Below are 18255 nucleotides of genomic sequence, written 5' to 3'. Positions count from 1 at the left end.
AATATTACAAAAAAAAAAAAAAAACTTTTTTTTTTTGTTTGTTTAAAGTATAAAAGTGAGGGAAAAGAGATTATATATTAACATAAGTACACCAGAACTTTAAAATCAGCAGAAAAAAAAGAGGGAACTAGTTAATATTTTTAAGAGGAGCAATATGAGGTTGGAGAGATGGGGGTCTAAGTACAAATCTGAATTATTTACAAAAAAAAAGTTCAAGATGCTAGGTTTTTCCTTAAAACCATGCAACAATATTTGCATGCAATAATTTTATAATTTTGAAAAAACAAATATTTTGTTTTCCAAAAAAAAAAAAAAAAGTTTACTACATGAACTGTAATAGTAAATAGTATGACAATGAAAAATGTTCCGACTTTTGTAAAAAACGTTTTTCAAATAAAAACATACTGAATTTAACTTCACAATCTTTTAAGTAATATGTAAAGACAAATAAATAAGAATTTAATAAACAAGTTTTTAACTTTAAAAACATTTAATTTCCCCCAAGTTAAATAAAGGATAAAAAAGTTAGCAACATTCCATAAAGAGTTTCTAGAATTAAAACTATTTTACTCAGGATCTAACTAAAAAATTTACTTTAAGCAAAATAAATGAGCAAATAAATACTGACTGTGCTTACCAATTTGGCTGATTAAAAGACGAAATTGGTCTAAATAGCTTTGACCATCATTAGTTAGGCCCAACTTGCGAATACCCCTATGAAACTTTTCAGCTCTGTCAAATGGATACTATATAAAATACATTGATGAATTTTCAGTATTAATACATTTTGAAAAATCAATCCTAATATCTAAGGAGTGTTTATGAAGATATTTACCTTTTGTCCACACTGTGATTTATTCTCTTTGAAAAATCTAAGATCCTGTACCATTCAAAAAAAAAAGGTTTAATTAATTACATTACTCACACAAAATCTGATCACACTGCAAAAATTTGACAGCTGAGAGTTTAGGGTTATTAAAAATGGAGCGTTGTATGATACACAATAACACATTTTCATTATTGAACAATTATTTCAAAAACTATGGGGCTCCGCCCCCTGCTCGCTGCTGCTGACCAGCCCCCGAAGATTGCTTTGCAATCTTATTTGAGTCCCAAAGATTTAAATCGTCAATTAAAAAGAATCAGATTAAAATCGTGCTTCAAGTTCCGTTTGGAACAAAAAGCACCCCTTTCCCGGGTTTTAAGCTAACTTGTACTAACTTGTCGAGCTATAGGTGCTAAGGGGCTCCTGAGAATTTTGCAAAACGGCAGTTTTGTACTTTTAAAAAGTCACTTTCAAATTCGTGGTCTCTAGTAATATATTTTGCTCCTTAGCTAAAGGTTTGAATTGAGTTGAGCACAGGATTTTCCTTTAAAATAGAAATCCTTATATATCCTGTTATCCATTAGAAATCCTGTTCTAATTCCCGACTCCAGCGCTCGAATACGCTACCTTGCGGTGATTTACAAAACTGCCGAAAAACTAAAACATTGTCACATTGCATTCCATGTGTGTCTGTTGACGTAAATACAGGCAGTTTGTTAGGAGTATTTATTAACGCATCCGATGTGTCTTAGATTGCTTTCAGCAACAGAAATTGTTTCGTCCCTTAACGGTATTCTCGATCTTCTCAAAATAATGTTAGTTTTCATTATTTCCCTCTAAAAAGTGTGATGATTGTCATAAATGGCGAAGTGTAAACACAAGAAAACTCTGGGTAAACAAACTTTGCATTTGCTCTGTTTGATGCTTTTTTTTTTTGAAAGAGGATAACCCAAATGCAAAACAATTAGCGCTAGCCAAGCAAGGCAAAGAAATATCATCTTCTTTTGATAATAATTCGTAATGTCATATAATTAAATTATCTAGCATTAATTGTTATTCTTGTCAGGCCACAATTATTATTTAGTTTTATCAAGATTTGATAAATATTGAATTCAACATCGTGGAAATGGCTGCTTAGAACTACCAACTACGTAATTTGAATTAATTTTTTATGTTTAGTAATGCTTCTTGAATTCTCATTTCTTTTACATGGACCAGAATATCCACAAGGCTTTGACAATTCATTTCAAAACAATAAAGCGAAAAAATCATGCATATGAACAAAATTTACTAGGCTTATGAGCATATTTCACACTACAGCGTACGTTTGTTTCACCTATTTCATCCGCCATTTGACGGTGGCTGCAGTGCCCCCTATAGTTTGTTGGAGTTACGAATTAATTGAGTAAGTTAGAACAAGCTTTATTTTATGCAGAAAAAAAATCTCTTTCAAAGGACATAAAATGTTAAAAGGTGTGGGAAATTTTTTCATCCCTTTAAAAGGCAATTTAAGTGAAATTTTAGCTTAAAAAATTAATGATAAAAAAATTAATTTAAAATTTAAAAAAAAACCCAGGTGCAAACTTCTGGGGCTTGAAGTAATTTTGTATCAAATTTCAAGGCTGTATGTGCTGTGGGGTCTCCTGGATGCAGGCCTGACAGACTTCCTTTCACATTTTTTTTTACATTACTTTTTTTTCAGTATAATAAAAGTTGAGGCTGGTCAAGCAGTTACGGATATTGGCGCTTGATATTGCAACACGATAACGCACGAGAGGTTGTGGGCTATATGTGGGTTAAAATAACCCTTTGATTTCAAATAACCCCATAAGAAGAAATCTAACGATATTAAATCACATGATCTAGGATGCCGATTCTGATCATCGAAATGAGAGAGTACACAACCAGGAAATGCCTCATGCAGTAATTGAATTGTTTCACTGCCAGTTTGGTTCTCTCCACTTTCAAACTTAATTTGCACTTAAGTAGGAAATATATTACCCTTAAAAAATGGAAAAGTAAATCTGACAGGTAATTAATTCAGATCTTACTTATTCAACAGAACTATACAAACGATCAATGAGATTGATCAATTTCAATTCATTTGTACTTCATTATTTCCAATTGCTGATGAGGAACCAGCAATACCAAACTAAAAGAGTTGCACAGTACAGCACAGTATTGCACTAAAATGATATTTTAAAATTAAATTTTCATAAGAATTTTGAGAAACTATTTGATTTTTGAGATAAATGAAAATCTTCATCAAGATGAGTGGAAGAGGCTATGTGTATTACACATGCGTATATACTCTTACATATATCACAGATACCAAATGAAATTAGCCCAAATGAGCAGAGTTTTTAAATAACAAAAATAGCAGTGTTTTCATGTGCTTCAGTAATTTTCAATATGTGATATGTATTGAAAATAATTTGCGCTCAGGTGAGCTGGTGATGGTTTCAAACAAAGTAGGCACAGTTGTGGACATTCTGCAATCATGCCATTGCAAAATTAGTTTCCCTTTTTATCCTTCGAACAGGTTTCCAAAAACTGACTTGCAGTGATCATAATATAATAAAAGAGATAACATGGAAAAGTAATAAGTCTAACCATTTTAGCTTAAATAGTTTGTCAGAAAACAAATTATACGGCCTAGAACACATAATTGTTAACAATTTTTATCTTCAACCATAAAAGTACTATTTAAATGAAGAACATTTTACCATGGCTTTGGACAATAAGAAGCCTGTAGATGTTGTTTACATTGATTTTCAAAAAGCTTTCGATAAGGTACCGCATTTACTTAGCAAATTAGCTGATATAGGAATAGGAGGGGAAACTTTCATTTGAGTAAAAAACTGGAGAACCGGAAGGAAACAAAGGGTAGTTGTAAGGGGAAATTATTCTAATTGGAGTGAGGTTTTAAGAGGGGTTCCTCAAGGATAAGTGTTAGGGCCTGTTTTGTTCATGGTTTTTATGAACGACATTCATAAAAATATTTCTGGGAACATGAATTGTTTTGCTGATGATGTCAAAGTTATGGGGACTGTAGAAAATGAAGAACAAGCAAATCAGCTGCAAGAGGATCTCGATCATATTACGGAGTGGGTTGATAAATGGGGTATGGCTGTTAATGTTGGGAAATGTCAAGTGCTACATTTAGGGCATGGAAATAAGTGTACAAGTTATTATTTGCAAGGTTCAGTCATTAGTCAGGCAGACAAAGTTACTGATCTGGGGGTCTTAATAAGTCAGGATTTAAAGTTTAGCCAACAGTGCAGCATTGCTAGCAACAAAGCCAATAAGATTCTTGGGTTTATTAATAGATCTATTTCAAACAAATCTAAAGAAGTTCTTCTGCCCTTATATAGAAGTTTGGTAAGACCCTATTTGGAGTATGCTGTTCAGATTTGGTCTCCTTATCTTAAGAAAGACATTAATGTATTGGAAAGTGTTCAAGGCTAATAAGTGGACTTTCCCACATAGATTATGATTTCAGGCTTAGAAGGCTAAAAATGTACAGTCTTGAGCAAAGAAGAGACCGAGGGGACATGATTCAGCTGTTTAAATTTATTAAAATGAAAGATGTTACGGGGCTGAAGTTTAGCACTGAAAACAGGACAAGGGGTCATCCTTTTAAGCTATTTAAATCTCATTTAAACATGAAAATGAGGAAAAATTATTATTTTACCAGGGTAGTAGAACCTGGGAACAGTATTACCGGGAGAGGTGGTAATGAGCAAGGGAGTAGATAGTTTTTAAGAGGGCCATTGATTTTCACTGGGGATTGTAAATTGACAAGGACCAGTCTAGCTGGGTCCAGAGCCTGTTGCTGGTCCTCACATTTGTATTCGTATAACATCTAAACATTTTCTACATTATAAATGGAGAGTGAAAAATGTTGTTTATTGCAATAAATAAAAAAACTATTGTGGTTAATTTATTTTTTTTAAATCATAAAGAGAGAAATGAACATTAGCACTTAAGTTCATACAACATATACATTTAAACCATATAAATCAGGGATTCCAATCAGTAAACAAGCAGAAAAAATTAAGGCAGGTTTGCTAAATCAGAGATAAATGGGGGGTTTTTTTTCCCTTTAATACGGTACTTCTAACAAAGGAGACAGATTAAATTAATACTTGAAAATAACTTATTTCCAAGAACATGTTCAGTTTGAGATTTCACCATCACAAAATACAAACTGAAACATTTTTTTCCTCTCAAAAGTGTTCAAATAGCCATAAAGTATACATTACCTTTATTAATCTAGATTTGATATGCTCATCATACAAAAACTGAGAAAATATTTGGAATTTCTTTCGTAAGAATTGGTACACAAAATTCACCTGCAAACAAAGATAACGTAAAGAGAATTATTCAAATTGTTTTAAACTTTATATTAATAAGATACTCTGTACAGTAAAAGAAACTCACAGTAGTATTCATTACACCAATTCCATGGGTCCGAATAGAATTAGCAATATGGCGAATGTTTATGGTGTTCAGATGCTTGTTATTACTTGAGCGCTCCACAAATATCTAAAACAAAATGTTTTTAAAGGAAATCATATTTTAATGATTTTTGCATACTGTCACATCATCTAGTTTACTTCCATGTTTGCATTTTATTCATGTTTAAAATACACTTCAGCAGTATGAAAATGATTCTAAAAAATATTTAAAAAAGAAAAGAAAGAAAGAAATATGTGTGCAGTCTTTTAACAATTTAATTTTTGGAAAGTCTTGGCTTTTAAACAAGGTATGAAAAATCTAGCATTTCTTTATGTAGTAACATTTTGTGAAACTGAAAGATTGAAAGTAGAAAACTAAGAATAAAAGAATAAGTAAAAACAAACAATATTTTATACTATTAATTAAGCTGAAAAACCCTCTGTCTGGATCTCTGTGAAGCGCATAGCGCCTAGACCGTTCGGCCGATTTTCATGAAATTTGGCACAAAGTTAGTTTGTAGCAAAGGAGTGTGTACCTCAAAGCGATTTTTCAAAAATTCGAATTTGTTCTTTTTCTATTTCAATTTTAAGAACATTTTTCAGAACCATTCACTCCTCTTTCTTTTTTCTCTGCACATTTCAGATCTTGTGGAAAACGAAAAAAACAAATTTTAAGGGGTAAACTTAGCAACATAATAAAAGATGAAAAATATTATGACAGTATTGTCACAAATGTAAGAAAAAGTTATTTTCTTTCTTCCCTATGAGAAAATGAAAAAATAATTCCAAGTAGGAAATATCACACATCTGCACAAGTTTTCCTTTTTTGATTGGGTTTAGTAAACGTAGAAATGATGTTAATTGTTTCTAGTACAGATCTAGATAGTACAATAAGAGTGTTATCATTCCATTAGAATGATCTAAAACAGTCCTAAGGCGTTTAGGAGACTTCAATTTCAAAAATATATCAGGGTCCTACACCTCTTTTTTGTGCACAAATATTACACTGCATTCTGATTGGTATAGTCATATTTTAATAATGACAACCTCAAAAATCAGAAGAAACATCTGCCCTGAAATTTTCATATGCTACAACACATGGTCAACAAGGGCACCCATAAGAGGGGGCAATGGGGGGGGGGCTCGACCCCCCCCTTCCCCTTGAAATTAGAACTTCCTTGCTTTTGGTACTCTTTTCTTTGCAAAAATGTTAAAACAATTATTCTTCAGTCATTAATGAATAAGTTATTAAAAATGATAAATTGTAATGACTCTAATCTGTCCTGAAATCGGTTTCCATTTAGAAAATACCCTGCTAAAACATGGGGAAAATATCTGAGCCCCCACCCCCCTACAATTTTGCATATGGGCACCCTTGATGGTCAAGGTAAAAATTATAATCCATGAATAAAAGACCTTGAATGTAGCAAAAGTAATTGGTCATTCACTTGCGTAACAATTTTGACAAACCAATAGAAGTTGCAATGACTTGACACCTGAGATGTGTGATTGACTTTGCGAAGAACTCAGCAAACCCAAAATGTCATACTAGAAACGTATGGGATAGGATAGGGAGATTGATAATTTTACAATAAGGCAGAGATAGCCAAAAGAATTCTTATATGAGGAGTGTTTCGGACTCAACAATGAAGTGACATGCATTATTAAGACAGCAGTGTCCCGAAAAATAAGCACTGGGTAACGAAGGTGGGTCGCCATGGCATCAGTGTCCAGGGGCGGATACAAGAGGAGGGTCATGAGGTCATGACCAAGGACGGTTGCCTTGGGAGGGGCGATCGCTCCCTCCTTGAGCAATATTCAGGAACTTTCTTCGGGATACATTTGCAATATTAAAGTTCTAAAAACTTCAATTTCACACAATCTTCGATGGTGCTAATAGAAAAGGGAGATCTTTTCGGGAATTCTTCCGGAACCGAAGTCTTGAAAACGCAATCATAGCCCATCTCTTATTAGTCTGGGGGACTGAACTGAAACTTTCTACAGGATTGTTTTCAAAATTGAAGTTCCAAAACCTTAATTTAGACCTTAGATGATATTTAGAGATAGGTTCAAGGGCTTAAGCTGGATATTTTTCAGAAGAAACACAATGAGTATTTCGAAAGAAACACAATTATAGGACAATTTTGATGTCGTAAAGGAAAGTGATTACAGTCCCTCGAAAATGTTTAGAAATTAAAATTTCAAAGTGTAAAAAATCGCCCCTCCTTGAACATTTTCTGGATCCGCCCTTGGTCATGGCCTTCCTAAACCGTCAACAATAAAAGAATTGAAAATGCGGGATTTTGATATAAATTTTGACACATTTATTACCAATTGCTACCCTTTTTGCCACACATTTTGACTTGTTACTTCTTATGTATCACATTACTATACTGTATAAAATTCTTTTGCATCTTTTCTGTTGTTCTTTTCTCGTTTTTCAGCAGTATATATCATACCTGATTATTCAAACTGTAGAGATAATTTGACACAAAAAGATGAATATTTCGCATTATTTCCAGCACATCTAAGCCCTAAAAGAAATTAATGATTAAAAAAAAATAGACTGAGCATTTAAACATCTTAAATGAAAATGCAACTTTGCCCAATAAAGAGGAGAAAAGCAAAAGACAATGGAACAGAGAATATTACACATTATTTCTTTACAGCTAAGATTTTCAGCAATTACTTATGGTATATACCAATGGTGGAAAACAGCCATGATTGTGTTTAATTTGGCCCAATTTGTAAAGCCATAAATACAGAAATACCCAACTCAAAGTTTAAGGTCAAAGGACCTGGCATTCATATGTAGGACATGGCTGTAAAAATTTTGTAAAACAAATGAAGAATAATAGCTGAAATACATTTTATTCTTCTTTGATGTGTTTTTACATTAAAATAAATCAAATGCATTCTGGTCGAGAATGGAATGTAATGTATTTCCCTACTCATAATATGTACTTTTTTCCCAATAACATGTGATCTAAAATTATTCTGTTCATATTGGTCTAATAACTTGGTCTACTAAAAACCATCAAATCTTCTCGTAATTGTGTCATATTGCTCAATATAAAAATATTTGAAGGTGTTTAGATTTTTTTAAGACTGTGAAGAGAGAAATCCATTTTTAAGTTTTGACTTTAACAACAATACTGGTATTGCAAGTTTGAGGAATCTAACATTATTTAAAGATGACAAACCGAAATTGTTGGCAAAGATTATATAATGATACCACACTACATTCACACTTAAAAAAATGAGTGAGTTTAACTGAAACTATATTTTTTTAGTTTCTTCCTGAAAAAATGCTGGATTCCTAAAATTTTAATTACTTTTGGCCAGTATTGCAGTTATATATTCAAAACTTTGAAATATGTTTACTCACTTTCGAGTCTTATAAAAAGTGTAAGAGAGAGAGAAAAGAGTTTCAAATATTTTGACATTGAGCAATGTGAGCCTAACGAATAATATAACAAGACTACACGATTCGATATTTTTTGGAAATTTCTAATGCATTAATTTCATTCTTATTAATCTAACATTTAGATTTGATAAAAATGATGTATCTTCTTGTATTCAGTTAGAACAGATAAATTCTAAATTAAATTTCATAAAGAATCATTTGCTAAAAAATATTAAAAATTCTGAGTTAGAAATCTACAAAGATGTACATTCATTTTTTAGCATAAATGCATTTGCTCTTCTCCATGTGTACACATTGAAATTAGCCAAGTGCTATTTTATTAGATCAATGGATTTGTGAGAAAAATCTGTAAATTTTAAAATAACATAACTAATATTGTTTGAAAAAGGAACTAAACACATTTTCACACACACAACATGCATTTCATACTTAACTTTCTATTTAAGCAGTTTATTAAAAAAATTTTGCACTCAAGAGATCATTTTGACTTTCATGCATGGTGCAAGACAAGCAAGTATAGACTTCTGACAAATTGAATAATTAACCATGTAAAAAATAATGTTAAAAAGCACAAATTGCATATTAAAGCAGACACATGTTTTGGTGTTACAAGGAACTCCTTTTTCAATGCAAAAGAAATGATAGGATGTCGGATGATTTTGTCGGATGTCTTTTCATCCATATGCTCATTTCTTTTGCATTGAAAAAGGTGTTCCTTGTACACACGTGTCTACGGCAATCTGCAATTTGTGCTTTTTAAAGTTATTTATTATTTTACTTTTCAGCACAAAGGTATTTATTTATCTTAACGAATCATGGTTGTGTTAACTTGAAGGGTGAAAAACTGCATTTTATTTAGTTAACCTATGGTTTTAAAATGTTAATGAGTTCAATTGCATAAATTTTAAATTTCTTCCTTGCAATGAAATTATGCTTTTCTTTCCCTTTCAAAGATTGAATGCAAATGTTTTCCTTACATTAACCTTTATAGATAACCACTAAGATATAACTTAATGCAAACAAAGACAAATTTAACAGAACTATATGGAAAAAATCTAACCTGTTCAAGAGTTTGACTAGGTAAATGAGCTTCAACTGTAGTTAGTCCATATTTATGTTTTGCTAAATTTCTCATTTCTCCATACGTCTTCCAATCATGTAAAGCGACTGTAGTTAAGTTGTAAAAAATTTTCTCCAAGTAATGTTCTACAAAAGCTATGGAAATGAATACATTTTAATGCTTTAAGACAAAAGTGAAGTTGAAGTAAAGATAAATATATTTTTTACAATATATAATGTCCAGACAACAAGAATAAAAGCCAATTTCCTTATACGTTGAGATTTACATTGTGTCACACATACATTTTAACACATTGCAAATTGAAATCAATTTCAATTATTGATCAATTCATGTTAATTAATGGATTGAGAATGTCTGGTTTCAGATGATCACTAATTCATGTAAACTCCATGATTGTACAAAGCAATAGTTTGATTAACAATTAATGAATGAAATTTAGTCAACAAGAGCACTTAAACTATTTGAAAGTTTTCATTAAGATAGATTCTACTTCATAAGATTAAGATAGATTGCACTACAAAATTAACTACTTTCATTTACAAACTTAAATTTTGAATGTAATTCAGACTCAATATGAAAATTAATTGTTCTTTAAATTAACAATAGAATCAATGGAAAAATTGATCAAAAATAAATATTATAAGGCAGTAAGTTTGAGGAACCAATGACTACTCACATTTGATATTGATGAAACGATCAAAAAGTCTGATAGACGAAAGATTGAGAATGTGAGAATAATTTTTCAGACCAACTTTAAAAGGATTTCGGTCATCAAGCTGTAGGTGATAGTGACAGTGGAGTCGGAGTTCTGTTTCAACATCACTACACAGAGGATCCAATAAGTGCTAAAAAATATTTTGATGAAAAATTCTAAAGGTATTCTAAAGGTAATATTACAAATAACCATCACAAATTGATGATGATTAAAAAAAGTTAAAATTAAGCAGGCAAAATAAATTTTTCAAGCTATGAAAAGATTTCAGTCTACAATTAATTTTGAACACTTCAACTCTAAAAGTAACTCAAAAAAAAAAAAAAAAAACTTTTTTAACCAATAGCATCCCACAAGCTGAAATTCAATAATTTAACTGTCTAAACTTTTGTAAATAGTTTGTAATTTAATTCATTCATAAAACAGATAATGCATGTTACTAACTAATAAAATTCAAACAAGACAAAAATAAAATAAATATTTTTAAAAAAGGAAATAGATTTCAAGAAATTAATGTACAGTCAGACTTCCATATATCAAAGTAGCAAATTGCCGAAAAAAAATTCGATACATAGAAATTTCGATATATGGAAAAGATCTTATTTTATCATAAAAGTATCCTAAAACATTAAAATAAAAGCTAATTTTCGTGCATGAAACCCAATTTATAATTTATACGAGTATCAGATTAAATGAATGTTTATGATTAAAAAATTACAGGAATTTTTAAGCCAACCATACATCTTCATAATCTTCGGCAATTCAACTTGATCGCAACATTAGGGGATTTTCGTTTTAACAATGTGATGAAGAGAAAAGTAAAAAATTTTTCTTTTCTCTCGATGATGTTTTTTCCGAAGCTAAGACTAGAAATGATAATCAACATACAGAAGGGATAATTTGAAACTGATTTTACAGTGTTATTGGTTACAGCTAAGAATTGAAATAAACTTGAGGGAAGTTAAGAACTTCAGAATGGAACAACGACTTAACTACACACCCTTCAAACCCAGATTTTTTATGAGCACTATAGAAACATTTAGTGAAAGTAATTTTCTCCTCTAACCTTCATTTTTCATGAGACATACAGTCTAAAGTGGAAAAAAAATCTACAAATGTCTCGAAATATTTTGCGATATATAGAGATTTTTTCGATATATAAAAACAATTGTTCTATATAATGAACATAGAAATTTGCTGAGATTTCGATATATAGAAAATTTTGTTATGTGGAAGTTTGATATATGGAGGTTCTACTGTATCTGCTAACTAAAAAACATAATTTTAAAGACACATTTTTTATTGTTTAAAACTATAACCATTGATACATTACTTTTATGATGTTATATCATATTTTTTTCATTTTTTAATCTACTTTTCACTTAGCTTTGAGGTTTCATTTCCTTCACTTAGAGGGAAATCAGTTTTAGAGCTTTGACTAAGCTGATTATTACCTTCCCCCTTTCTTTTCTTGCTTGATATTTTGCGAATGTCTTCAACTTTCATAGAGTTTAACTTTTCTTACTATCTATAGGGAACTCTGTCCCCTGCTTGCTTTGCTCGTCAACCAGGGCCTGATTACTCTACAGGCCAACTAGACCTGAGCCTGGGGCCCCATCATCCTAAGGGGCCCCGAATTTTTTAAAAACTTATACATAGCATTAAAAAATCATGTTTTTTGGGAAAATAATAAAAACTAATGATTTATTGATTGAAGATATTCCTCGTTTAAATAATGTTGAACCTTATGTTGCATTGACTTGAAGTGATAGAAGATAGAAGGGGCCCCCCAAGTATTGTGGGCCTTGTGCCTCACTTTCAGTTAGTCGGGCCCTGTCATCAACCCCACGTTTGCAGTGGCTCAATGTTGCCTGCAGCGGGTGACAGCTAATGATTTTAATCCTTTTGCCCTTGGATGTCCCGAGGATAATCTGGATGTTTAGCCTTTGAGGTTTTGAGAAATGACCCATTGCGAATTGGTTTCCCTTGGATCTCCTGTATACAATGGTATCAGTATTGACTTGGCAGACATTCACAGTAGATAGGAGACAGGGTTACAGATGCAAGCATGCAAGTTTTAATCATCAAGTAATAATAAGTGGAGCGCAGTGAGTCACTATGTACGATCTAGTTGGTTAATCACTCTGGTGCAATAAATATTTTTCATCAACAATTTACGGAATAATCAAGCTTTCATTAGGTTAAAAGATGGTGAGTGCTGATGTCTGTTACGCCCAAACAAAATCCAAATATGGAATGCTATGTACCTTATCCTCTGCAGCCACAAATGCATGTCAAGATTTTTGAGGTTCTTATGCTGACACAGTGAACTATTTTTTCTATTACTTGTTACCGTCCCTCAACATTCAGTTCAAAGAGAAACTTCGACTATTCTGTCATTGCGGGTTCGGAAGAAGCAGTAACTGTTTTTACGTTTATAAGTATAAAACTATACGAAACATAAACTGGCGGCGAAAACAGACTATTGGTTTAAAAAACTAGTATGAGAACATATATGCATAATTTATAGCCTTTGTCACTCAGTAAAAATGCACCTTTCATCTAGTGAAAGAATTTTTCAAATAGCTGCAATGGTTCCAGAGATTAGCTCCAACATATGAACATATAAAAATCCGCTCTCTCTCTTTATAATATTAGTATAAATTAACGATTTATCTTCACGGATTTAGCAGCAGGCAGCTAATTTGCCTTTTGGTGCTTCCCTGGGTTTAACTATGAATGGTTCTCCCAAGGTCCTCTTTTTAATCCTAACTAGTCCTCTTTAGTCCCCTTTTTGATTGAAAATGGTCCTCTTTTACCCTTTTCTATGGCTAAAATGTGTTGGAAGCCCTGATAATTGTAATATTGCAATTTTCAAATGATTGAATATCCCTTTTCATTAGATGTACCAATGTGTGCATACCTGAATTTTATCATTTGCCAAAATTTGGAGATCTAATTGACCAATTTAGAATTTTCACCCTCCTGAAAATTTAAGCACGGGGTGCCTTTGCTTAATGTACCTAGGTCTCTAAATTAAAGTTTTCCATTATGGTTTTACAATCATTCAAATTGACAATTTGTTTATATGCTTTCTATCTTGACGAAAACAGAAAAACATCGTTTATGCCGTCACCAAGTTTCATGCTTCAATTTCTCATTTTCAAATGAAACTTTTATTATTTTTTGACAGCTTATATTTAAGTAAAATGACCCAACGTGTATAAAGTACAAATAAAAACATTTAAAAAAGAGTTAAAAATTCAGCAAACAGCTGTTTCGGCGCTATCAAATGCAAGCCCCTCATCAGTGCATAAAAAGAAGAATGAATGGTTCATCAATGAAAACCAAATGACAAATAAATGAAAAATGAAAGGAAGCAAATCAAACAGACTAGGAACGAGAAACTATTACGTCACCAGAACAGCAAGGACACCTATACTGAGGAAAAATGTCACAAACGAAAATATTTTTAAAGATAAGATTTCTAAACACCAGGAAAAGGGGGCGTACTTGACAAATAAACTACTGAAACAGAATTTTTCCAGATGTAATAAGATTTCCAAAAACCTAAATCGTAAATCGATTTTTACAACCTCACAAAGTAAATTCATTACTAGCAGAAGGAATAAAAATTCTCTTTTAAGAAAGTTTATTTTTTCCAATTACATTTTTTTTATTTAAGTGTTTTTTTGTTCATAGTTTTTTTTATTAAAAAAAATACAAGTATCTTTCATGTAGTTGCAATGCTATGCATAAGTCTTTAAGTAATTTGGGGCCCCTTAGGAAGATGGGGCCCTAGGCCCAGATGGCCTGTGCGGTAATCAGGCCCTGTCTGTACGTCCACCCAAAGAGATGCCACCTCAAACACAGAAACTGCTCTTCCATATGCATCTCTTTCATGGCTGATAACAGGCTCCAGATTACCTCCATATCAAATAACATTTCATTTGGTCAATAATACCCATTTTACTTCATTTGGCTCAGTAATCAAAAAAAATAAAGGTGTAGTGAATACTTCAACTAAAAAATATCTTTAAGACAGTTTAGAAAAACTATATAGTATGTACAGAGATAGAAGGACTCCAAGAAATAGATACCTTTTTCAGTGTAGAATATGTTTCCTTTTCAAAAGCATCCAAGAGTATACGAGGCGATGATTCATGCCGTGAAGCAAGTATTGGACTAACACAATCATGCAAAGCAGATATCATGTACTGAAACAAAATAGAAACTATCAGAACCGATTTATATGATTTCTGATCAGTGAAAAAAAATACATTAAATATAAACATGTTGAGTAGAATTTTGAGTTTCACAAAATAAATTTATTGTTACAATTGTATTTTAAGAAGAGAGTTGGCGAAAAAAAAATCACAACTAAATTCTTCTAGAAGCATGGATATTGTAATTAAAATGTTGTTCTCCCTATGGATTCCTATGGTTTAAGAAAGTACATTACCAAGCTCTATTTTGAGCATTATATTTCACATTGAGGTATTATCTTGAATTTTATAACAATCTGCCTCAAATACCCCAAAACACCTTTTTATTTGAGAACTGTGTTTTCAGCTGTTTCCCAAATGCTTTCTTCCAACTGTTTAATTTTACTGAGGTAATTTTCTTCAAAGTTTAAATCGATTGCAAATAAAGTTTAAACCTATGCTCTTTACTTAAACCAATGAATTTATTTTTAAAAACTTCAATGAAACAAACAAAGTAGCCAAATTAAGCATCTGCGACATCACTAGCTTTAAAGTTAAGTTTAAGTGATGAAATATGTTTGTATCCTTAACAAATGAAGCATTTTAAACATTTTCAGGTGACTCATTATGACACATGCAAGTGTGAGCACATTTTAAATTTGCTTCATTTAATTCTCAAAAGAAATCCTTAAATCTAAAACAATTTATCAAGCAAAACAACTAGTGAACTTCTTAAAAATACTTTTTTAATGTAGTTAACAAGAGTTCATATGCAGCATATAGCACTTTAATTTTTTATAATGCTAACCTGAAAAAGACCTTTTGTTTCTAGAGATCTACTTTGAAAAAAAAAAAAAAAACCCTAAACATTTCCGACATTTGTAAAACTTAATGTCAGCCTAATGTGAGTCAACTTAAATTTTTATAAATAAACAAAAATGCACATGTAACGAAAACACACCAGTAGTGGACACTTCCAGGTTTAAAATGCATTAGTAGTGGCCACAGTGAAGTATGTTTTTAAAATGTGAGTCTGCAATATTTATAGCCTCTCTTGAAAATCAATGAGCGTATTATAGCCCAACTCTTCAAAAATCGTCCCATTTTCTAAAAATGACGGAACTTTAATTTGCTCAACTTTTTATCCATTTTTTCCCAAACCTCAAATTTGGACCAGTAGTGGCCCCTCCAAAAACTGAAAATTTCAGCAGTGGCTATCTGACATTCTCCCATCTGAAGAATTTACATTATTTACTTTAAATTCAAATAATACAAATACAAAAGTTACGACTAGCAACAGGCTCTGGGCCCAGCTAGGCTGGTCCCAGTCAATTTACAATCCCCAGTGAAGATCTTATTGCCCTCTTAAAACTATCTACTCCCTTACTCATTACCACCTCTTCCGGTAAGCTGTTCCAAGGTTCCACTACCCTGCTAAAATAATATTTTTCCTAATATCCATGTTAGCCTGAGATTTAAATAGCTTAAAACAACGACCCTTTGTCCTGTTTTCAGTGCTAAACTTCAGCCCCGTAACATCTTTCATTTTAATAAATTTATACAATTGAATCATGTCCCCTCGGTCTCTTCTTTGCTCAAGACTGTACATTTTTAGCCTTCTAAGCCTGGAATCATAGTCTAAATGAGAAAATTCATTTATTAGCCTTGTAGTCCGCCTTTGAACCCTTTCCAATACATTAATATCTTTAACTATTGGACTGACTGATGAATAAAATTGATTCAGTATGATAGTTACGTTAAGTACTAGTACATTAAACACATTATTATGGTTCATTACTTTCTTCAAAGTATATAAGTAACCTTGAAGTGGTCAGTACTGGTGTGTTTACCTTAATTGTTGTTTTTATTAACTGTGTTATTGCTGAAATATGATTAAACAGTTCAAAAAACATATCAAAGAGTGTTGAAACTGAAACACATATTAAAAAGTTAAGTGATTTCATTTTCAGATTCAAGGTTTTCGTCCAAATCCATAAAAGAGCAATCACATCAGTGACAAAGAAATTTTTCAGGTACAGTAGAACCTTGATTATCTGAGCTAATTGGGACCACTAGTGCCTCGGATGTCGGAAATCTCGGTTAATAGAAACTTTAGAAAATCTGGTCAGAATCGCAAACTTTTACAATGGATTAATGAAAAATACAATAGAATTATTTTTAAAGATGAAAATGAACACATAAAAAGTGATATTTTACAGTTAAAAAATAAAATAGGGAAATAACTTGTAGTAAGATTTAAGAAATCAATTAAATTCTTGTAAAAGGCCAAGTTAGATATTAAAAACCTCACAAATTTCTAGAAAATATTTTTATATTCAAATAGAAAATTCATCATTTCATAATATTTACGTTATTTTCTTTGAAAAAATAGACTTCATTATCGGCTCGGATAACAGAAACCTCGGTTAATCGAAGCTCGATTAATCAAGGTTCTACTGTACCTTGAAAATAATCAGGTAAACTAGGAGGAGAAAAAAAGGAATGAAAAATTTAAAAAAAATTGCTGGTTGGTATGAAGGGGAAAAAATAGAAAGAAAAGGGCACACATTGAAATTTAAATTTGCAAGACTAGAAACTGATCCTTAAATAAAAGGTGTTCATATACTTTAAAAGCATTGACATAAAAACTTCACAGGTCTTTTTTACCATCTTCTTTACCATTCATACAATTTTACAAAGACTTAAACCACATACATGTTTTACTGAATTCAAAAACAAATTACCTGTATATGATGAGTATCTGCTCCATTTTCGTAAATATCAGTAATGTATGTAGGAAATACAACATGATGCCAATACATAAAACTACAATCACAAGCTTCCCGGATTCTAAAAATTCAAGATAAATTTTAACTTTATATGCTTTTTGTAGCAAAAAGTAAATTTTCAATAAAATTGACACTGCATCACCATTTTTTTGTTTTCTCACTATGGCGTACTAAGTCAAATTTCTGTTAGCACATATTTCTTCTGTGACATATTGTTTAGCATACAAGTACTTTCTTATCAGAAAACAAAACTCGATGACATTTTTCTGATATGCCACTTGTACAATCCTTAGAGCAGAAAAAATGGAAGGAGCAAGTCCCATTATTAGCTTAGCAAAAGCTGACCCAAAGACCCCAAGTCATGTGACTCAACAACGGCGAACCGTTGGCACCTTTGGCGTGAGACGAGTGAAGGAAACCTGACTTCTTCCAATGCTTTGCTTTAAACTATCACATGACTTGAGGTCTTGGTTTCATTAATAAACGTCTTCACTCCCTCCATTTTATCTTTTCTCAATGGTACAATCTATATAGTTGGAAAAAGGGATTACTTTTTGCATAGCTAATGAACCAGTTCCACGGTAAGAGATTGAGAACCATAACACATATTATGTTACTCTCACTGGCAACATAACACTATGTAGAACAAGAAGTTCCATCTAGAACTAGACGAGCCTACTTTCCTGTATTCCCATACTACTTTCTAGTACCTGATCAATATTCTCAAAAATAGCTGAAATTGCAAATGTTTTCAA

At 31.8% G+C, this 18255-nt stretch overlaps 1 protein-coding gene across 1 annotated transcript in view; it reads right to left on the bottom strand.

The window, feature by feature from the left end:
* Positions 1 to 637: 637 nt before the first annotated feature.
* Positions 638 to 18255, bottom strand: part of LOC129233978 (WASH complex subunit 4-like) — a gene marked incomplete at its 3' end in the record, with an annotated part of 72527 nt that continues 54909 nt past the window's right edge. Inside the window, exons 16-24 of the mRNA XM_054867889.1 lie at positions 17456 to 17561; positions 14607 to 14723; positions 10471 to 10639; positions 9774 to 9928; positions 7746 to 7820; positions 5270 to 5374; positions 5092 to 5181; positions 836 to 880; positions 638 to 746 (exon numbers count right to left, since the gene is read on the bottom strand). Of these exons, the coding sequence (XP_054723864.1) occupies positions 638 to 746; positions 836 to 880; positions 5092 to 5181; positions 5270 to 5374; positions 7746 to 7820; positions 9774 to 9928; positions 10471 to 10639; positions 14607 to 14723; positions 17456 to 17561 (971 nt within the window). The remainder of the gene's footprint in view (positions 747 to 835; positions 881 to 5091; positions 5182 to 5269; positions 5375 to 7745; positions 7821 to 9773; positions 9929 to 10470; positions 10640 to 14606; positions 14724 to 17455; positions 17562 to 18255) is intronic.

This window comes from Uloborus diversus, unplaced genomic scaffold (assembly GCF_026930045.1).
Source record: "Uloborus diversus isolate 005 unplaced genomic scaffold, Udiv.v.3.1 scaffold_860, whole genome shotgun sequence".
In the NCBI taxonomy this organism is placed as follows: Eukaryota; Metazoa; Arthropoda; class Arachnida; order Araneae; family Uloboridae; genus Uloborus; species Uloborus diversus.
The sequence above is the reverse complement of the archived record's forward strand: the minus strand, read 5'-3'. Positions and strand labels throughout refer to the sequence as shown.